This window comes from Carcharhinus amblyrhynchos, chromosome 15 (assembly GCF_965287045.1).
Source record: "Carcharhinus amblyrhynchos chromosome 15, sCarAmb.v2.hapA, whole genome shotgun sequence".
NCBI classification, from domain to species: domain Eukaryota; kingdom Metazoa; phylum Chordata; class Chondrichthyes; order Carcharhiniformes; family Carcharhinidae; genus Carcharhinus; species Carcharhinus amblyrhynchos.
The window spans coordinates 20,153,626-20,174,685 of record NC_137338.1 but is presented as its reverse complement, the minus strand read 5'-3'; the positions used below and the strand labels follow the sequence as shown (position 1 = coordinate 20,174,685).

The 21,060-nt window shown below is 42.9% G+C and overlaps 1 protein-coding gene across 32 annotated transcripts in view; it reads right to left on the bottom strand.

Annotated features, from left to right (window-relative positions):
* Positions 1-21,060, bottom strand: part of abi3bpa (ABI family, member 3 (NESH) binding protein a) — a 343,447-nt gene that overhangs the window by 98,176 nt on the left and 224,211 nt on the right. For 28 of the 32 annotated variants that reach the window (XM_080203511.1, XM_080203521.1, XM_080203519.1 and 25 more), the window contains 3 exons: positions 19,632-19,766; positions 17,517-17,663; positions 5,559-5,639 (listed from right to left, as the gene is read on the bottom strand). In XM_080203511.1, coding sequence (XP_080059637.1) covers positions 5,559-5,639; positions 17,517-17,663; positions 19,632-19,766 — 363 coding nt within the window. The remainder of the gene's footprint in view (positions 1-5,558; positions 5,640-17,516; positions 17,664-19,631; positions 19,767-21,060) is intronic. The other 4 variants (XM_080203531.1, XM_080203541.1, XM_080203543.1 and 1 more) reach the window with 2 other exon arrangements.

Below are 21,060 nucleotides of genomic sequence, written 5' to 3'. Positions count from 1 at the left end.
GTCTTTTCACCTCAAAAAGATTGCTCAGTGAGAGGAATGATGTGCATATATGTTTGCAAATGTTGCCAGAGATAGAAAACAATGCAAGGTATTACAATCATCTTTACTGGTGTAGACACGCCTACTCCTTGGACACACTTGAAACCTCATTTGATTGCCTCTATTCCCTCATCACACACGATTAAATGTTGGAATATTTCTGGTCCTATATGCAATCTTCTTCAAAAGGAATGCATAGTGCCCATTGCAGTTCTGATGAAAGATCATCAAACTGAAACATGTACTCTGTTTCTCTTCACAGATGCTGCCTGACCCCCTAAGCATTTCGAACATTATTTGTTTATATTTCAGATTTCCAGCATCTGTAGTATTTTACCTTTGTAGAGATTTGAGAATACTTAGTGCAGCTACTTGGGCATCCATGGATACAAGGCGAAGGTCTGCATGGGTGCAAAGGGATAGTATTATAGTTGGAGCGGTGAGCATATATTTATTGCATTGTAAGCTTCCATCTTGTCTCTTCTGGTGAAGTTATTGATTTCTTTGCAAAAGTCCAGCTATTATCTTGACAATCAGATGTTTTTGTGCAAAAAGAGGAAGTTCTTCCATTATTGAACTTGCTGCAACAAAATTTTTATCATTTCATCATCAAAGCTGAAGACCTTCTTCTCCCTAACCTGCTGCCAGGTATTTCTTCAGCTGAATAATGTAGTCATGTCTCAACTAGCAGTCTTTACAGAAATGATTTCCTTCCTATTACATCTCATAGGAATGTAACTGGTGCATGCCAGAACATGAAAAACACCCAAATTTGGAAATGCAGATGGATTCAGTTATGTTTCACTTAGTTTCTTTCAGCTGCACACTATCTGACTTACACACGGGAAGCGGTCATGTGTGGCTGGGAATTTCCTCCTCAGCCCCAATCGCTGCAGTGGGAAGGACAAGTAGGCTCAGCATTCATCCAATTGACTTGCTGCTGGCTGTGGCAAGATACAGGACTCCATTTATGTAAAGTTGCTTGACTCCTAGAGATTCCTGCATTTGGAAGCTCACCATCTGGTGAATATGATTGCCTGATCCCTCTAAATATTCCACTCAGTCTAGCATTGCTAGACATCTGTGATGTCATGCTATTCCTAGCATTCAGCATTGCTAAGGCAAACATGATGGAAAATTTGATTTATGATATTACTCATTAGTAATATGTTTACCTAAAGTGTGAGCCTGATATCACTTCAGGTATAATGTATCATGGCCCATTTTCTAACTGCTTCACATTGCCACAGCATGGTAAGATCAAGGGAAATCCTGGGCCTGATTCTCCCATCGTGACCTGCAACTTTTCTGGTGAGTCTGGTTGGGAGAATCGCATGTTGGCCTTCTTCTGGGATTTGCACGTGCGCTGGGAATGCATGCACGTCTCCCAGAGCCAGAGGACACTCACGGTTGAAACAGGGTTGGAAACCAGTGGGAAGAGATGCAAGTTATTTGAATCTTTTTTTAATGTCTTTTAAATATATTTTGCATGTCATTATCAGACCCAGCATGGAATTTGCTGGGCCCTATAGCATCTCCCATCCCGCCAGGATTACTTTATTCCAGCGGGGTTTAGAGTAGCTCCCCGTGTTCAGGGAACTAGCAGGAGACCCCACCAGAGTGAAGGGGAGGCAATCTCCCAAGGTATCGGGCAGTGGTGGGGGGGGTTGCCCCCTGGGCATGGGCACTCTGGCAGTGCCAGTCTGTGCCCCTGGCACTGCATGAATGACAGTGCCCATTTCCAGGGGGCACCTTGGCACTGCCCAGGGGGCATTGGGCAGTGCGAAAGAGACAGAGCCTACTGTGGGTGGGGCCTATGGGGCGATTGGTGGGGTTGAGGGGTCCCACTTCCACTCTGCATTATGCTTGGTCTGGGCTGGAGGGAGGGCAGTGTTTGGGGGTGGTGGTCTGGCAGGGTGCCTGCCTCCTTGGGGGGGGGGGGGGGGTGCAGATTGGTCAGGCTGGTCTGGGAATTGTTGTGGGGGTTGCAATTGGGCCATGGTGGGAGAGGGGGTGCTGATGGGGCGCTGATGGGGCAGCACTGCGGTGGTTCCGGGCTTGCTAGTGATCGAGCTGGCCAGCAAAATGGGGAGACTGCCAGGTCAGGGCCACTCCAGTGTGAATAGGCCCTGCCCCCTAGGATTTTAATGAGATTCCTGATTGGGACCTTTGTAGTGTACAGAGTAGGGGGATTCAAGTGTAAAGCTGCATTGCAAATTGTTGCAATCTAGAACAGTTTTCCCACAAATTCAGCACTTTTGGGAGTATCGCCCTCCTCCCATCCCCTGTCCCCTGTTTCTCCTATCTCTTGCTAAGCAGTTTTTTTTATGTTTCACTTATGGCTAGAGATTCCAAACAAGGATAAAAAAATTTGGGGCAGGATTTTCTGGTCACGCTCGCCCCAAAACTGGACAATCCCAACCTGAGCCCCCCACTCCCCACTACAATTCCCATGGTAGGTCAGATGGAAAAATTCAGCCCTTAGTCTCTCAGGCTTTTCAGATCAGCAATAAAAAAAGCACTGACTCACCTCCACACCCCACATGGGCCTCACCATTGGGTTAGAATCATAGAATGATAGAATTCCTACAATGCAGAAGGCGACCATTCAGCCCATCAAGCCTGTACTGACAACAGTCTCACCCAAGTCCTATCCCTGTAACCCCATATATTTGCCCTTGTTAAGGGGCATGGTCAATCAACCTAAGCCACATATTTTTGGGCTGTTGGAGGAAATCGAAGGACCCAAAGGAAACCTACGCAGACATGGGGAGAACATGCAAACTTCACACAGTGACCCAAGGCCAGAATTGAACCTGGGTCCCTGCCATTGTGAGGCAACAGTGCTAGCCACCCCAATTCTGGTTTTTGGAACATCTAATGCCTATGTAAGTGTTACGATCATGGTAATTAGGTTCATGCTCAGACTGGCAGGTCTTGGGGAATATCTCAAGCTGAGATCTCCCTTTTGCAATTCCCATTATGGATTTCTCATGAGAATTTGCAGCCATAATGTATTTGCACCTGCTATGAAAAGGCAGTGAAAATTGCAGCCAATATTTAAGCTCCATGAAAAACAGGAATATTCATCAGGCAAAGCATCTTACACAACTCCAAGATATGCACAAAGTTTTGGGTATCTAACAAAATTCAGACAAGAATTTCCTTTAATACTGCTGAGAAACACTGGGGGCGGTTCTCCCATTGTGACCAGCAAATTTTCTGGCTGCCATTTTGCAGAATTCGGGCATGCGTTCCCGACACATGCGCATCTCCCAGACCCAGGGAACAGGCACAGTCGGGATTGCACTGGAAACGGCGGGAAGAGAGGTAACTGATTTTAATCTGTTTTAAATATATTTTAAATGTAGTTTAAATGTCATTATGAGGCCTGGCATGGAACTTGCTGGGCCTGATAGCATCTCGCATCCCGTCAGGAGTATTTCACTTTGGAGGGGTTTAGAGTAGTTCCCCACATTCGGGGAACTAATGGGAGACCCCACTGGTGTGAAGGGGGAGGGAAATCAGGGCCCCCTGGGGAGTAGTGCCCTCTGAGTATGGGAATCCTGGCAGTGCCAGCCTGTGCCCTCTGGTACTGCCCAAGGGGCAAAATGCCCATGCCCAGGGGGCACCTTGGCACTACCCACCAGGCATCAGGCAGTGCCAAGGTGGTGGAGCCTAGAGGCAATTGGTGCGAGTGTGGGGTCCCACTGCCATTCTGCATGGGGATTGGTCTGGGCTGCAGGGAGGCTGTGGGTTAGTAAGAGGGCCTGATGTAGTGGGGGTGTTAAGGTATCACCACTGCTGGAGGGGTGGACTGGATATCCGGGGCTCTGGGGCAGGAGGGGTGGGAGGATTCTGACATGGCGTGGGAATTGTCATGGGAGCCATGATTGGGCTGTGGGGGCACTGGAGGGACAGCACTGTGGTGATCCCGGGGTGGCCAGCGATTGGGCTGGCCAGCAAACGGGGAGACTGACAGATCGGGGCCACTGCGCATGTGCAGAGTTCCAGAGCTGTCAGCTTCTGGCACGAATAGCCCTCCAGGTTTGTAATGATATTCACGATTGTGATCTCTACATTGCACAGAGCGGGAAGATTCAGGTCTGGATCAGTCGTGATCTAGACCAGTTTTCTCGCCAATTCAGCACTATTGGGACAATCACCCCTACTGTTTCAAAATAAGACGTCACCCATTTAGGAGAGGCGAGGAAAATCTTTTTTTCTCAGAGGGTCATGACAATTTGAAATTCTCTTCCTTGAAAAGTAGCTGTGGCTGGATCCTTGAATATCTATAAGGCAGAGATGGATAGGTTCTTAATAAGCAAGGGGGTGAAAACTTACCAGGGACAGGTGGGAATGTGAAGTTGAGGTTAAAATCAGATCAGCCATGATCTTATTGAATGGCGAAGCAGGTGGGAAGGGTCAAGTGGCCAACTCCTGTTCCTAATTCATATGTTTGTATTGATGGATGACACATCAAATAAATACCACAGAACAGCAACAACAAGATCTATGCAGCACACTTCAATTTGTAGAGAGAAATCATAAGTGAAGTGACTGATAACCACCACCACCAACACTCTGGACTTCGCAGAATGAAGCCAGACACACTTCACTCCCGGCCATGCTCTCTCGGCCACTTGCCAGTCCCAAGCTAATGGGAAGAGATGTACTTCCAAGCAGTAGGACCCTGAGATGGAAAGAATGGCATTACAGTAAATGTTGGGGAAATGGTTTAGAGGAAACCTCAACTTTTCTTGTCATGTTTTGAGGACTACCTTTACTCCTCCTAGCATCAGAAATTAGATAAAATAAATGCTGCGAAAGTGAATTCATTTAGGTAATCCTGACTCCTCTTTCTCCTGGTTTCACCAGAAAGTTCACAATGGCTTTCCTTCTCAGGCTACCAATTAAAACCTGATCAGACAATTTAAAAATGGATCTGCCAACTTTCGATGGGTGGCCATATACCTGTTCAGAAGACCAGTTTGGAATATATGATTTATGTCAAGCAAGCAACTTTTCTCTCATTATGTACTGGCTAATCAGTACACTTAATTCCAATCCTTTTAATTTACATGACCATTGATAAGCTTACACCTTAAAATTCAGAAAACCTAGATGAAATTCTTAGTAGTTTGTACATATCAAATCTGGTTTGTTACTGAAACTGACTTTTTGCAACAGTTTTCAAAGATGCTGATCGAGTCAAACAGGCCTTTCATATTCAATGCATTTTTCAAGGACAAATGTTAATATATTTCCATATTATCTCATGCATGCCAGTTTTGTGTGAACCACCCTATTACAGCAGTGATTAAATTACATTAATTTGGACAGACAGTACAGAAATAAATGCTGAACAGTAGAGGTAATTCCATTAAAAAAGTGTCAGACAACAGATAGGAAACAAAACATGCAAAATGATGACTAATGTAAGCATTATCACTTCTAATATAGTTTGCATAATCACGTGAAGTTATTTACAGCCATGCCACAGGTAGTTTTGGGAATACCTGTTAATTCTTTCTCTCTTGTCTTATATACAGTGGTTGGATTTGACATAATTGCAGTGTCAGATGAGGAGAACTCATAATCTGTAATAGATAATAAATTAAACCAAATGAAAGTGCTGTTTCCTTTTTCAAAAACAATGGTACATGTTACTTAGAAATGTTAGCGGTTACCCAAAAGAATAATCTTCCCGGTATAACTCTCTCATTATGCCAGGGCATGAAGTTAGTTGAGTTCTAGGTGATGAAAGTGATGATGAAGGATGAACCAAGTAACGTCGCTTTTACAAAAAGCAGATAATGTATAAGCAGGCGGTGTGCACATTGCCCACTAAAAACGTTCAATGGTTTTTGAACTAGATTTAAAACAAGGGCTATCTATTGTCAGCTAACAACAGATATGGTGGAAACAAAACACTCTTTATATCCCTGGCAATCAATCAATGTAAGGCTGTTGAAGAGTTGGGTGTATTATTTCATTATAGTGATAAACCACAGATTCCAATGTGCACCCACGGTGCACCCAAAATTAGTACATTTCATTCAAGACTAAATCATATGCAGTATTATGCGTTGATAAATTAATTCAATACTATTCAAATCAATTCATCCCCCAAGAATGATATTGACTTTCTGTAGTGACATTATGTTAACCACATAAAAGATACTTCTATCATCCAATAAATCTCTCAATAGACGCATGAATCTTTGACAGACACTTCACAGCAAATGCAGCCTCCAAACTTCACAAAATTAGTGTGCTCGCAAATTATCTAACACAGTAAAGTGAGATGCATAAATTCCATGACATGTGCGGTGGATTGCTCATTTCATTTACTTTGTGCAATGAGAATGAATGGGTTTCATGCAAGACAGTGTGTTGACTATCAAATACACTTAATTACACAGATAAATGGAGCAGCCATTAATCTGTAAAGCTGTGGCATAGCATCTCCCCAGCATGTGTTCTGACATTCCGTCACTTCAACACTAATCTCAATACACTCAGAAGTATTCACTTTTTCTTTGTTCACACTCAAATGTTGTCAGATGTAACTGCAACTGCATTCTCTCCTATTTTAGCAAGTTAAGATTCTGATATTGAACTGAATACATTTAGGATATCAAGAGACTGATAGCTCACAGAGTTGTATTGTTGAATGTGTTTGTATTACATTATTAGAATGTAGCTCTGTTGCACAGTTAGTCTCAGTTTTTAAATTATCATAACATTGAATGGATTCTAACGTGGTCATGAATAGTGCAACTTATAATACTTCTACACAATATTAAACCATGGATACCTACTGACAAATTCGATACCATTCAAAAAGATTCATATGTGTGTGATATGATGACAGACATTCCATGCAGCAATATTGCTTCTATTGGGTAAAAGTTAATTGTCATCCGTTAATCTTTGTAACATATTGGTTGTCAGACACTTACAGCCAAGCAGTCTCAAAGTTTCATGAAATAAGGGTGTGGATTAACTAATCCAACAGAGACAAGCAGAAGATATAAATTACAGGAAATATGCAGTGAATTACTTATTTTATATAATGTGTCACACTGAATGAATTACATGCAAAACAGTGCATTAACTATCAAATGTTTTACACACAAGCAAACTCACTAGTCATTTAATATAAAACTGTGGATAACGCAAACCAAAAATGCTTAAACTTCCTTTGTGTTAGCGCAAACCTCCACATACACTTAATATTATTCACTACACTACTGAGTTCACACCCAAGGCAGAAATATTGTCAGAAGTAGCTGTACCTTCTTTCGCTCTTATCTCAGCAGGTTTCGATTCTGAGATTGGATTGAATACATTTAAGATTTCAGTAACCGACATCTGTTGTTCTGAGATTGAATTGAACACATTAGGAGCGTCAGAGGGTGACACCTCATGGCCTGTTGTGGATAAGAAGGAATCCAGGTACAAAATTCTTAACCTCTCAAGAACATAGCTTGAGAGTTGTATTAATGAGTACATTTGATTTACTGGACATCATTTCAATGTAGTGTAGTGCAACTGCACATTGTGCACTAATAATACACTTTGCATAATACATTCATGGTTGAAATAATCAAAGGTAGAAATAGCAATGGCACTAGTTACAATCTTTCAGTTCTCACTAGATTCTCTTTGGAGTAGTGCAAGAGAATTTGATGGTTATTAATGCCACAGCATTAATAAGACAAAATATACTTTCCAGGGGTAAGTTTTTCACTGAGGGTGGTGAGTGAGTGGAATCGGCCATCGGTGGTGGTGGAGGCGAACTTGTTAGGGTCTTTTTAGGGACTTCTGGACGAGTACATGGGATTTAATGGGATTCAGGGTAATAGATAGGCCTGGTAGGTAGGGATATGATCGACGCAACTTGTGGGCCGAAGGGCCTGTTTGTGTTGTAGTGTTCTATGTTCTATTTCATGTGATGTGGGAGTCACTGACTGGGTCAGCATTTACTGCCCATGCATAAATGCCCTTGAGGGGGCATTTAAGCACCAACCACATCATTGTTGCTCTGGAGTCACATGTAGGCCAGAGCAGGTAAGAATCATAGAATCCCTGCAGTGCAGTAGGAGGCCATTCGGCCCATCGTGTCAACGCCAAACATGATCCCACCTAGACCCTATTCTTATAACCTCTCATATTTACCCTGCTAATCCCCCGGTACGAGGGTTAATTTAGCATGGCCAATCAACATAACCAAGCTTTGGACTGTAGGAAGCAACCAGAGCACCCGACAAAACCCACACAGACCAGGGGAGAATATGCAAACTCCATACAGTTACCCAAGGCCAGAATTGAACCTGGGTCCCTGGCATAGTGAGGCAGCAGTGCTAACCGCTGTGCCACTGTACTACCCAAGGACAGCAGATTTCCCTTCCTAAAGGACATTTGATGAACTAGATAGGTTTTTACAACACTCAACAATGGTTTCATGGTCACCTTTTTAATTCCCGATTTTTAAAATTCAATTCGAACTTCACCATCTACTATGGTAAGATTCAAACGAGGGTCCACAGAGCATTAACCTTGGGTGTCTGGAATACTAGTCCAGTGACAATACCACTATAGAACGCCCCTTGACTAATGTGATTGAATTCTTTGATGGAGCAACAAAGAAGGTTGATCAATGTAATGTAGCAGATTGAAGTTTAAAATCTGTTTATTAGTTTCACATGTAGGCTTACATTAACACTGCAATGAAGTTACTGTGAAAATCATAAGAACATAAGAAATAGGAGCAGGGGTAGGCCATCTAGCCCTTCGAGCCTGCCCCGCCATTCAATAAAATCATGGCTGATCTGTCGTGGCTCAGTTCCACATTCCCGCCCTCTCCCCATAACCCTTAATCCCCTCGCTTATCAAAAACCCATCAACCCGCGTCTTAAAAATATTTAGCGAGGCAGCCTCCACCACTTCAACGGGCAGAGAATTCCAGAGATTCACCACCCTTTGAGTGAAGAAGTTCCTCCTCAACTCCGTTCTAAACCGCCCCCCCTTTATCTTGAGGCTGTGCCCCCGAGTCCTACTGTCCTTTCTGAGCGGGAAGAGTCTCTCCACCTCTATCCTATCCATCCCATTCATCATCTTATATGTCTCAATGAGATCTCCCCTCATTCTTCTAAACTCTAACGAGTACAAGCCTAGTTTATTCAGCCTCTCCTCATAGCTCAACCCCCTCAACTCCAGAATCAGCCTAGTAAACCTCCTCTGCACTCCCCCCAAGGCCAAAATATCCTTGCGTAAGTGCGGTGACCAAAACTGCACACAGTACTCCAGCTGCAGCCTCACCAATGCCCTATACAACCGCAGCAAGACCTCCCTACTTTTATATTCAATCCCCCTCGCTATGAAGGCCAGCATCCCATTTGCCTTCCTGACCACCTGCTGCACCTGCAGGCTGGGTTTTTGCGACTCATGCAGAAGGACCCCGAGGTCCCTCTGCACCGTCGCCTGCTGCAGTTTTTCGCCACGTAAGTAATTGTCCTTCCTACCATTATTCCTACCAAAGTGGACCACCTCACACTTGCCAACATTAAATTCCATTTGCCAGTTCCTGGCCCATTCGCCCAGCCTATCTAGATCCTTCTGTAGGCTCTCCACACCCTCCGCGCAATTTGCCGTTCCACCAATCTTGGTGTCATCAGCAAATTTCGACACCATACGCTCCCCTAGTCACCACACTCTGGCACCTGTTTGGGTACACTGAGGGTGAATTTAGCACAGCCAATGTGCCCAGCCAGCGCATCTTTCAAACTATGGGAGGAAACCAGAGAATCCAGAGGAAACCCATACAGACAAAGGGAGAATGTGCAGACTCCGCACAGACAGTGACCCAAGCAGGGAAACTGAACCTGGGTCCCTGGTGCTGTGAAGCAGCAGTGCTAACCACTGTGCCACCATGCCACCTGACAATGGAAGGCTTTGGAATTGAAGTGAACTGAGAGTATAGATACAAAGTTGACTCAGTAACAGGAAGCAGAGGGTAGTGCTAATGGATGGATGTTTCTTTGACTGGTTTTCAGCAGTGTTCGCCAGTCTTTTTAGTTTTATAAACAATCTAGATTCATGCATGGGGATCTGTTTCATAAAGTCTGCTGACGATTTGCAATTGGCAAACTAGAAGATTACGATGAAGTTAAAGGCTTTAAGATGACATTAACAGGATGGTGAAATAGGAATCAGCATTGCAGATGAACTTCAATGTGCAAAAGTGTGAAGTGATGCAACTTGGGAGGATTAATACAGAAAGACAGTTACAATATAAATGGCACAACCTTGAAAATGACACAGAGATTTAATATCCTTTTACATAACTCCTTTAAACTGAGGCGGCACATTCCCTCAGCTGCTCAAGCCTTACAACAGTCAGCAATGTGCTGCAGAGAACAAACGGACTACACACAAGCCACATTCCCTTTAAGATGTGCCTATCTTATAGGGACTACACAGTGCAACAAGCTGTCTACACACAATAGCCAGATGCTAAGGCAGCATTAGTGCTGAGGCAAGGTGATAAGGTTGTGAAAAAAGCATATGGATTTGTAAATAAACAGAACGTAAAAGCAAAAATGATCACTCTGAAATATTAAAAAAATCACTAGTTCAGCCTCAGCTGGAAAATTGTGCACAATTCTGGATAAGACACTTATGGAAAGAAGGTAAAGGTCTTAGAAAAAGTTTACCAAAATGTTACCAGTGAAGAAGGATGTTAATTATGAAGGAAGATTGGAAAAGTTAAGACCATTGTGTGTGGAGCAGTGAAAGTTAAGAGTTGACTTAATAAAGGTTTTGAAGATGATCAGCAATTTTGTAAAAATAGGGAGATAAATATTTTGTCTGTTTTGTCACTGACAAAATAGCTGGAAGAAAGATAGGAAACTTCATTCAGATAATCACTGGAACCTGGAATTCTCTATCGGAAAAAGTAGGAAGCTAGTTCCCTAATTAATATTAAACATGAGCTGCAATTGCAAAAATGAGTTCTTGAGGATAAGTAACACATAGGGTGTGGACAAAAAGAAGGAATGTGGGACTGATCACAATAGTTCTTTGAATGAGCCAGAAAAGGCCACTTTCTGTGCTGTAAGCTTCAACGATTTGATGGCTCTAACCGAACGCATTGACTAATAAATTCAATATCATTCATAAAGTTTCATAGAAGAGTAAAATAACACGTCAACATTCTTTTCGCTGCATTAAGTATATTTTTTATATAATAAGCTTCATGGCATTATAGTCATCTGAAGTTAAGAGTCACTTCACAGCCTTAGTGTTTAAATTGTGAAAGTTTACAACATGGAGGCTATCAGTTGATCCTATCAGGCCTGTGTCAGATTTTTGGTAAAGCTATCTAATTTCTCACATTTCCTGTATAGTCTTGCAACTTTTTTCCTTGCAATATTTATCCAACTCCATTTTGAGAGTTACCAATGAAACTGCATTCACCACTCTTCAGGTCGTACATTCCAGATCATGACAACTCAACCGCGTAAAAATAAATTCTTCTCTGATTCTTTGCAGATGCCAGTGGAAGCTGTTTCTACCAACTTACTCTGCCTTCCCACTGACTATGTTTATACTACCTCCCTTTCCTCAACCCCTGATAATTTTGACACAAGTATTCAATTTCTCCTTAACTTCAATTTCTCTAAGGGGGACTGGCCCAACCTTTGTAGTCTCTGCAGAAAACTCCCGTTCTTGCCTAGAATTCAAAAATATATAGGCTGTGATCTTACCAGATTGGGGCACCTGCGCAATGACGCCTCTAGAGCTCAGCACCGGTGAGATTAGGTTCCATGCTCCATGAGAATCGCATTCTGGTACTTTTTTTTTGACTAAATGCTATAATATTGCTGTTTTAAGCTTGCCCAAAAATCGAGTCCAAAACTCTTCCGTTTTCTCACTCATTCAGCACTTAGAATTTTTTTCATAAAATCCTACCCTTATTCTTCATTCCTTCTAAGGATTTGATTACGTTCATGATATGCAATGCTTAAACATCATGAAATAAGCATACTAACCAAAATATCTAACAGAAGTAAGTAAAATGGGCAGGGCTAATGTGGTGTTCTGGAGTTTCATGATCCTTTTAGGATTGCTGAGTGGATCTTGATTTGGGGATGATTGACAAGTCAGGTGATGTGCCTGGGAACAGTTTTTCCTCAGAAAAGTCCAAGTTTTAGTTTCATTTTCTCAGATGCTGTTAGAAGCTGGTGGAAGAAGGCACCACCAGCCTTCTTCCACCAGACTCTCTGTCTGTCTGTCTGTCTCTCTCTCTAGACGCTTGCTGAAAGTTCCAGGACTAGGAAGCCTCAGAGAACTGATCCACCATTCAAAGGACTAATTCTAGCAGGTGTTATAAAGCTGAAAATCCAGCATCACATGAGCTTACTTCTTTCTGTGCCAAGTCTGAAAAGGGGTATATGTCCGTGGGATGGTGTTTGACTTGGAACAACATAGATAACTAGCTGTTAGGTTTTTTAATGTGTTATGTTTAAACCTTGTAATTGTTAAGAGTTACGCTAATTTCTTTGTTATTTTTTAGCTGTGCTCTTAAATAAACTTTGTTTGATAAAAGCTCCTTAATGGATCACTTAAATCAAACCTGGAGCGGTAAACTATATGCTCACCTGTGCCAAAATCAAATGTAAATCTTAGGGTCTAGACTATCTTTATAAAACACCTTGGAGTTTCTGACCTGGGTCTTATCAGCCAACCCAGACATACATATCTGTAAACTTGACAAAGGGATTGGAAGAGTTATCCTTAACAAGTGTAATGGGTTCAAATTTGTATCCATCGAACCTACTCTAAGGCATGAACACACAGCCCTGCTCAAAAGTAAATTATAAAATGCTTGTTGGACTTACACTGAAATAATGAACTGCCTGGTGATGTATACGATAGGCTTCATCCTCGTGGCTCAATGATTCCATGCATGTATGGCCCACCCAAGACACACAAAAGTGATGTCTTTTTATGCCTTATCTTATCTATGACTAGCTCTGCATAACATGAATTGGGCTAGATGAGATGCTACAATTAGTTCATTACAAGTTTTCAACATACAGTGAAGAATTCCTTCACCTTTGCAACACCATGCAGGGTTTGCATGTTGATAGCAATGGCATGCTGGTGTACTCATTCAACATCACTAGCCTTTTGCTGATATATCACTCACAGAAGCCACAGACATTTACATTACATGACTACATCATGGTGATCTAGACATGCCGCCATTGTCCAAATCAGTATTAACTGAACTCAGCAATTCGTGCAGTTCAGTTCAGTTTCAACAACAGCAAGAAGGCCCAAATAGAAGCTGTTAACATGGGATTCCCTCTATGACCAGCTCTTGCAAATATCCTTATTTGTTTCCACGTGTCTTTGATGAAGGCATCTAACCACCCACCTCTTGCATAATTCCTACACGTAGACGATACATTTGCTATATTTGAATCTGCAGCTGCACTTAAGAACCTCTTATGCATCTTAAAAGGCTCCATCCTGCACTAAATTCACCATTCAAATGGAGCAATCAAATGCACTCCCTTTCCTCAATGTGTTAGTTTAGAAATCCGTCATGCTATTTGAGGAATCAACTAATGGGTCTCTATTACTGTCTACTGAAAGCCTATCTTCACTGGTCAATGTACACTTTGGGATTCTTAAACTTCCATGTACTATAAGATTGGTCTTATTGGTAACCTCCTAAATAGGGCTCAAGCCATTTGCTCGCCATATAGACTTGATGCTGAAATTGGGCGTGTTAAAGCCATCCTGCAGGATAATTGCTACCCTGAGCAGATCATTACTCAATGTACATCGCAGAAAGTCATGAACGGGTCTAACGTTGTCATTTCTGCTCCTGAGAAGCCCAGTCTACCTCAGATTGCCCTGGAAGGGTAAGCTGCTCAAAAATTTGAACAACTGGTAAAGCTACCTGTTGTTTCACACTGTTACTATGCAGTAGCAACCCAGGTGGTATTGTCCACTAAAAGGATATTGTCATCAAGCCAATAAGACATTCTGCCTATCACACAAATGAGCAATATGGTATCTGGATTTTAGTGCTGGTGTGATGACAGCATATTGGCTGTATGTCCCAACAGCTGGTGGTTGTATTAAACAGCACATCCCTTTGGCTATTCACAAAGTACAAAGGCAAAGTACTAACAGTGCTGAAACAGCTCATGCTCGATAAGCTCAAAACATAGGCCAGAATTTTAAGCTCATTGAGCAGGCACACAGTAGACATGAATAGTCATAAAATGAAGCATGATGATGTTGGGAAGGAGTCCCAACAACACTGCAATACCTAGCAATATTCTGGTTGGCGGGCGTGAACAGAAGTCAGAGCCGTGCTGCCCATAGTTAAAGGCCAATTGACAGCGACTTTGAGTGGTTCCTGTGCTTTACATTTGGTGCCAATCAGCCTTCACATTTTTCATTTTTTCTACATTCAGGATGGGATAAAAGGCTTAAAAGATATTGGTAAGGTGAGGAGCCAGGAGTTCTGTTGCGAGTTGTCTGCAGTTGTTTTAGAAATGGTTTCTGGCATTTTTGAAAATTCTCTGATTTCTAAGTATTCGCAGAGGCTTTCTGCAAAAGGTCCCTTCAATGTGGAAACCTGTGCATCAAACATAGGAAGTGTGTATTCTGCCAGAGGGGCCTCCTTTTCAGAAGAGGAGAGGGTCAGTAGGGAGTAGAGACCAATTGTCCACAGGCACCATCCCAGAATCATCCGTATGGACCAAGAGATGCAGCCAAAAGGGATGGACGGTTAGCTGGAACTTCAAAGCAGAAGGCTCCAGAGAAGATGTCATTACCCAGAGATTAGAGTGTTAAGGGAGTGATCATGCTACTTTGACCCTGAAGGTGAGAATGGCCCTGAAAGTTTATCCCTTTGGTTCTTTCCAGGGGTCAGTGGGACATCTGTGTGGGCCTCTTGCAATCCACTTCCATAACTGCAGCAAATTGATCACAGACGCACCATTATTCATTCACTTCAGGACTGACAAAGCTGCCCAGGCAGAGAAAGCCATTGACTAAACACAAGGGCCCATAAAGTGCCAGATGGATAACCAGGTGCCTGTGTCAATAGAAAGAGTTTCCACTCTCTAAACATCCAGTTTATGTGTGACAACAAAAGTTAGATAGCACAAATTTATGCCAGATAACCAGGAAGCTGCCAAGATGCCTACACGTTCCATCACTCCCAGGTGCCAAGGCTGTTCATTGCTCCTGCACACTTGGATGGCTGACTCCTGGGATACAAAGGCTATCCACTGAAAAGGTGCCTGATGATGACGCTAAGATGCCCAAGAACTGCAGCCAAGTATTGCCTCATCCATCAAACATTGGTCACAGCCAATGTGTGGGCTTGAGGGCTGAATGCAACCCTTAACTGAGTTCCTGAAGCTGCCTTTCCATGACAGTCACCACCCTCTTAGGGAAGAAGTTGCACATGCAGAGATCTGGACCAAGGCTGTGGTCACACTGCATGGATTCCTCCAACACTGAGATCATGGCACGCAGAGCCTCAGAAATTTCTGCCAGATCTTCATGCTCATCCTACTGGACATTCAGCATCTGTCGCTTGATGGAGAATCTAAAAGCTCATCAACTGCCTTCGGTTCAGCATCATCCTGGTCTCCAGCAATCCAGAGCACTGGGGACTCTCTGCCTCCAGTAAGTGTGATCTGCCTTCACCAGTGTGCACTACCTACATTCTAAAATGCATATGCCCATCACTGTGCCAGTATCTGCACTGATGCATGATATAAATGGAAGATGTGACATGGGTGCATCTGGCTGCAGGTTATCCTCGGAGTCAAGGGAGAGTCATTGGAATCCATCAGGAATCGTGATGATGTCCCATCTGAGGGAGGGAGAGAAAAATAAATCTCCAAACAGCATAATACACTCAGAATGCATGAAGTCGGGTTGCTTCTCAGAATAGACATCTGGCTGAGCAAATATTTCTGAATGGATGAACAATGTGGATTTCACATGTTAGCCTTACAACCATTGCCCTACATCTCTGATACTCTCCCCCAATCTCTTCGCTATCTACTGGACTCTTATCCTCCTCCAGGATCCTGTTCAACATGATCTGGGACCTGGCTCCACATTTGCATGTTATCTTCAGTGCTTGACTTAAAAGGTGGTTTGGGACCTTAATATTTTAGCCTTATATACATGCCAGTCAATCAAGGCACAGGATTATGAGCCACTTTACACTCTGCACTTCACACCCAGAGCATCAACGAGTGCTGCCATTCACAAAGGCATCTATCCAAGATTCAGTACTCATCTTGGCAGAGTGTAGAAGGTCATTAAATGTTTTTCTTGCACAGGATCCAGATCTTATGTACAACATTATGCCTGCTGACCAGACTTGCCACCTCTCTCCAAGTTTTTTTTTACCATGTGAGATGGTCTCCTCTTACCATCTCATGGCAGAAGATGCCACGTTGTGCACTGCCTACCTCCAAAAAACTTGAAGGCACTCATCGGAAAAGTGGGGGGCAGACTGGCTCTGGGCATTTCTATCCTGCCTGTCACGGGCTCCAGTTACAGATTACAAACTGCAGATTGTAACAGCACAATAACTAAATTAATGAGTCAAATAATTTGATTTTCAGATCAGCTCCATGAGGCTCTTGAACAGACTGCCAGCTTCAGGGAGCTCCATTTAAACTCCCATTCACACCCTAACTGGTCCTGGTGCATAGCCTCTTCCTTCCTGCTTCATTGGCACTGAGTTTGTCTCAGCATGTAATTTAGGCCATGGCATTCAACATTAGATATGATTCTGTGATTGGACAGCACTTGCTAAACAATCCTGATTGTGCTAAGAATTGCACTGACAACCCACTTGAGGCTATCAGTTGGGCTCACAGTATGGCTCACTTACCCTTCTAGAAGCAACATATAGACACACAGGGCCCTGTCCTTTGTATAAAGAAAGCACTTGTGTGTGAATTGGGCCTTTTTCAAAGAAACAAAAGCTTGGGGATTAGCCAATCCCTGGTCATTCCCCATGGCAGTGAATTGACCAATTGATCTGCCTGGTTTCAATTTAAACAAAAGTTTGACAGTTAACTGCTCCTGATATATTCTCCAAAGCAACACCTCTTCCAATCACAGCCCACTTACCATACAGTGAGCACTCTTTTCTCATGCAATATGAATTGTTGCTCACTTTGGATTAGTATTCTTGAAAATCTGTCCTCAGTGCAAGATGAAAAGCATTGACAGTGTCTTTTCCGAGCAATATTCATGTTCTTTACTACCAAGTGACTATTTAAACACTTAATTAAGTGTAAATATGCGTCATCTCGTGCAAATATACAAACAAGCTGTCACTGTATCACAAATCTTATCATTATTATTTGCTGACTTTGCATCCAAAGCACAAATATTGTCAGAAGTACCTGTAACTTCAGTTTTTCCTATTTTAGCGGGTTCAGATTCTGAGATTGGACTGGACAGATATGGAGTGTCAGTGACCGGCAGCTCATGGTCTGAGATTAAACTGAACAAGTTAGGAGCTTCAGAGGTTGGTACCTCATGGTTTGCTGCTGGAGATAGGAAGGAAGCCAAATACAAGGATTTTAGTCTCTCATGGAAATAATATTTTATAGGATTGATCTCATGTTTTCATTTCAACAAAATAACTTGATTCCAATGTAACTAAATATAGTACATGTAACACATTTCTGATATTACTAAATTATACAGCATGTAAATTAATTATTCAACATGATTCCGGTAAGACAACAGACACTCCATGCAGCAACACTGACCAAAATATTACAAGCATAGAAAATAATCCCAGGTCAGAACAATTTCTGGGTGCTGACCTCACATGGACATGAGGTGGACCAACAGGAAGAATGTTCCAGAGGCGGTAAGTGATAAGGCCACCTCTGAACTTGCATCTCATTAAGAAGAGCTATGGGATCCAGCAGCAGAAGTGCAGGGCCTATTCCAATGGAGTCCAACATCTCCCAATGTGGGACCAGTGGGAACATCCCAGAGGGCCAGGCAGTGAGCCACAGGGAGGCACTGCAGCCTTCAAGGGCAATTGTGGAAAAGATGAAATGTTCACCGCATATGGCTACCAGACACAGGACTCTCCTGGGCAGGCGACAGCCTTGCCATTTGTTCTTTAATAGTCTTATAAATTACCAAGTCCAACTTTTTGCTGCAAATCTGCCTCCTATCACCTGCTGAAACTGAAACTGAATCTGTGCACTGCTTATTAGATCCCATTGCAATGGATAAATTAATGGACAATTACTCTTATAAACACCCTCTAGGGAGCTGGCGGCCTAGATGAGGGGAGGGGGGAATTTTCTGGCCTCTCTACACTGTATTTCTCATGGGGGGAAGCAATACGCTGTTGACCGGAGGTGGGATCTTCTGGTCACAACGCTGTCAATGGGATTTCCCATTGAATACAGCCCACATTGCTGGGAAACCCATAACGGGGGTGTGCTGTTGGCAGGACCAGAAAATCCCATTGGCGTGAATAGTCGGCATTTTCCTGGGCAATATCACTGGACTAGTAATCCAGAGGCCTAGGCTAATGCTCTGGGGACTTAGGTTCAAATCTCACCATGGCAGCTGATGGGATTTTAATTCAATTAATAAAATTGAGAATACAAAGCTAGTCTCAGTAATAGTGACTATGAAATTATAATCAGTCATTGTAAAGCCTGATCTGGTCCATTAGTATCCTTGAGGGAAGGAAATCTACCATCCTTACTTTGTCTGGTCTACGTGTGAAAGCAGATCTACAGCAATGTGGTTTACTCTTAACTGCCCTCTAATGGCATAGCAAGCCACTCAGTTCAAGGGCAATTAGGAATGAGCAACAAATATTGACCTTGCCAGCAACAGCTATATTCCATGAAAGACTGTTTTAACAAAATGGTTACATATTGCTGCCAGGTGGATCGTCCCCTTAGGATAGATCTACCTGGGAACCATCCACTAGCGTAAGTGCATGGAAGCAGGATGGTGTCAGAAAGCAGGACAGCTGACCTCATGAGTGGCCTGCAGTATCTATACTTCCCTAAACCCCCACCCCACATCTAAAGCAACAGGGCCTATACAATACTTATAATTTTTCTTCCAATTATCTCCCACGAAGCTTCACAACAACACAGTAATGACAGCTAGACAGACACTTTACAGTCAAGGAAAGCCACAAAACATCATGAGACAAGCGTGCTTACCAAACAATCAAACAGAGAGAAGCAACATGCTTAACCTCCAGCAGGTATGCAATGGATTACTCATTTCAAATACCCTGTGCAACAGGAGTGAATGGATTCCATGCAAGATAGCTGACTAACTATTAGGCACACTTTACAGACAAGCAAACTGAACTCTCATTTAACCGTAAAATTGTAGCATAGCAGCTACAGTATGCCACTTCTGTCACGGAACGGTCTGTCACTACAGCACCATTCACAACATGCATGCAAGTATTCATTCTACTCTTGAGCTCACAGCCAAGGCACAAATATTATCATAAGTACCTGCAACTCCTTTCCCTCTTATGTTAGCAGGTTCAGGCTCTGGGATTAGACTGAACACATTAGGGATGTCAGTGACTGGCAAGTCTGAGATTAAATTGAACATATTACGAGTGTCAGAGGTTAGCACCTCATGATCTGCAGGAATAAGAAGGAAGCCAGATACAAAATTCTTAATTGCTTGTGGAAATAGCATCCAAATTATATTGATGAATGCATTCATATTTCCAGTCACCATTACAATGTAGCAATGTGGCACATTGGCATATTCTTCAATTATAATGCCAAATGGAACTATGAATTGTGAGAAAAATAATGCTTTACAAACAATATTAAACTATACACAACTTAATATATTGACCAATTAATTCAATACTTAAAATGTTTCAAATTGTGCTAACTCAGACAATCTAGATGACTTAATTATTTCCACTATGTAAAAGATATTTCTCATCCAATAAACTTCACTGCAATGTTACATTGACAGACACTTTCCAATCAACCACAGTGTCAAACATCATAAAATCGTGGATGGAATTTTTCCATTCTCTGCACAGTGTGCTGGCTGAGGCGAGAAAATTAGCGTTCAGTTCACTGGCTGCACAGTTGGCTTTTCTTGCTACATTGTGCAGTATGCTGTGTAGAAGAGAAATGGAGGCCTGGCCCATGCCATTATGCTGGGGCCAATATCGTGGCACCCTTTTTAAAGCGAAATCTGATCGCCAATAAAAATGAATCCTCCACTACCCTCACAAAGCCCTCCCAGCCACATGCACATGGGATACCACTCCCCAGTGATCACCCTTCCAGACACAGGGGAATGCATCTTCAGTGAATAAGGAGAATCCTTTCTTAATGGAACTCCCAGGAGTGTCCCTGGACACTCCCCCTTGACACTGTCCCCTAGCACTCGCAGGGAGTGATGGGTGGTAGTGCCTGGCCATGTTCTTCTTGCCTCGGGGCTATACTTACATGTATCACCCCAGGCGGGTTCCCTTTGCTTGGTCCACAATTTTTAGGACCAGTTGTAAACCTTGTCAACATGATGTCATGCCTGCGAGGGAGACATTCTTAATTTAGGGAGGCATGATAAGTTGAGAAGTCTACGAATTATATTTAAACATATGGGAACAAGCAGAGAGATTCTCCCATCCCAATCCGCAACTTTTCTGGTGGGTTGGGCTGGGAGATGCGCATCGCTGGCCTTGTTCTGGGATTTGCGCATGTGTCGGGAACACAAGTGCATCTTCCAGAGCCAGAGAACAGTTGGAGACCAGACCATGCTGGAGACCGACGGGGAGCCGGGTAAGTCATTTGAATCTTTTTTAAATGTATTTTAAATGTCTTTAATGGGAACTTGACAGTCCCAATTGAATCTCCCACCCCGCCAGTGAAAGGGATGGACAGGGTAGAGGTAGAGAGATTCTTCCCG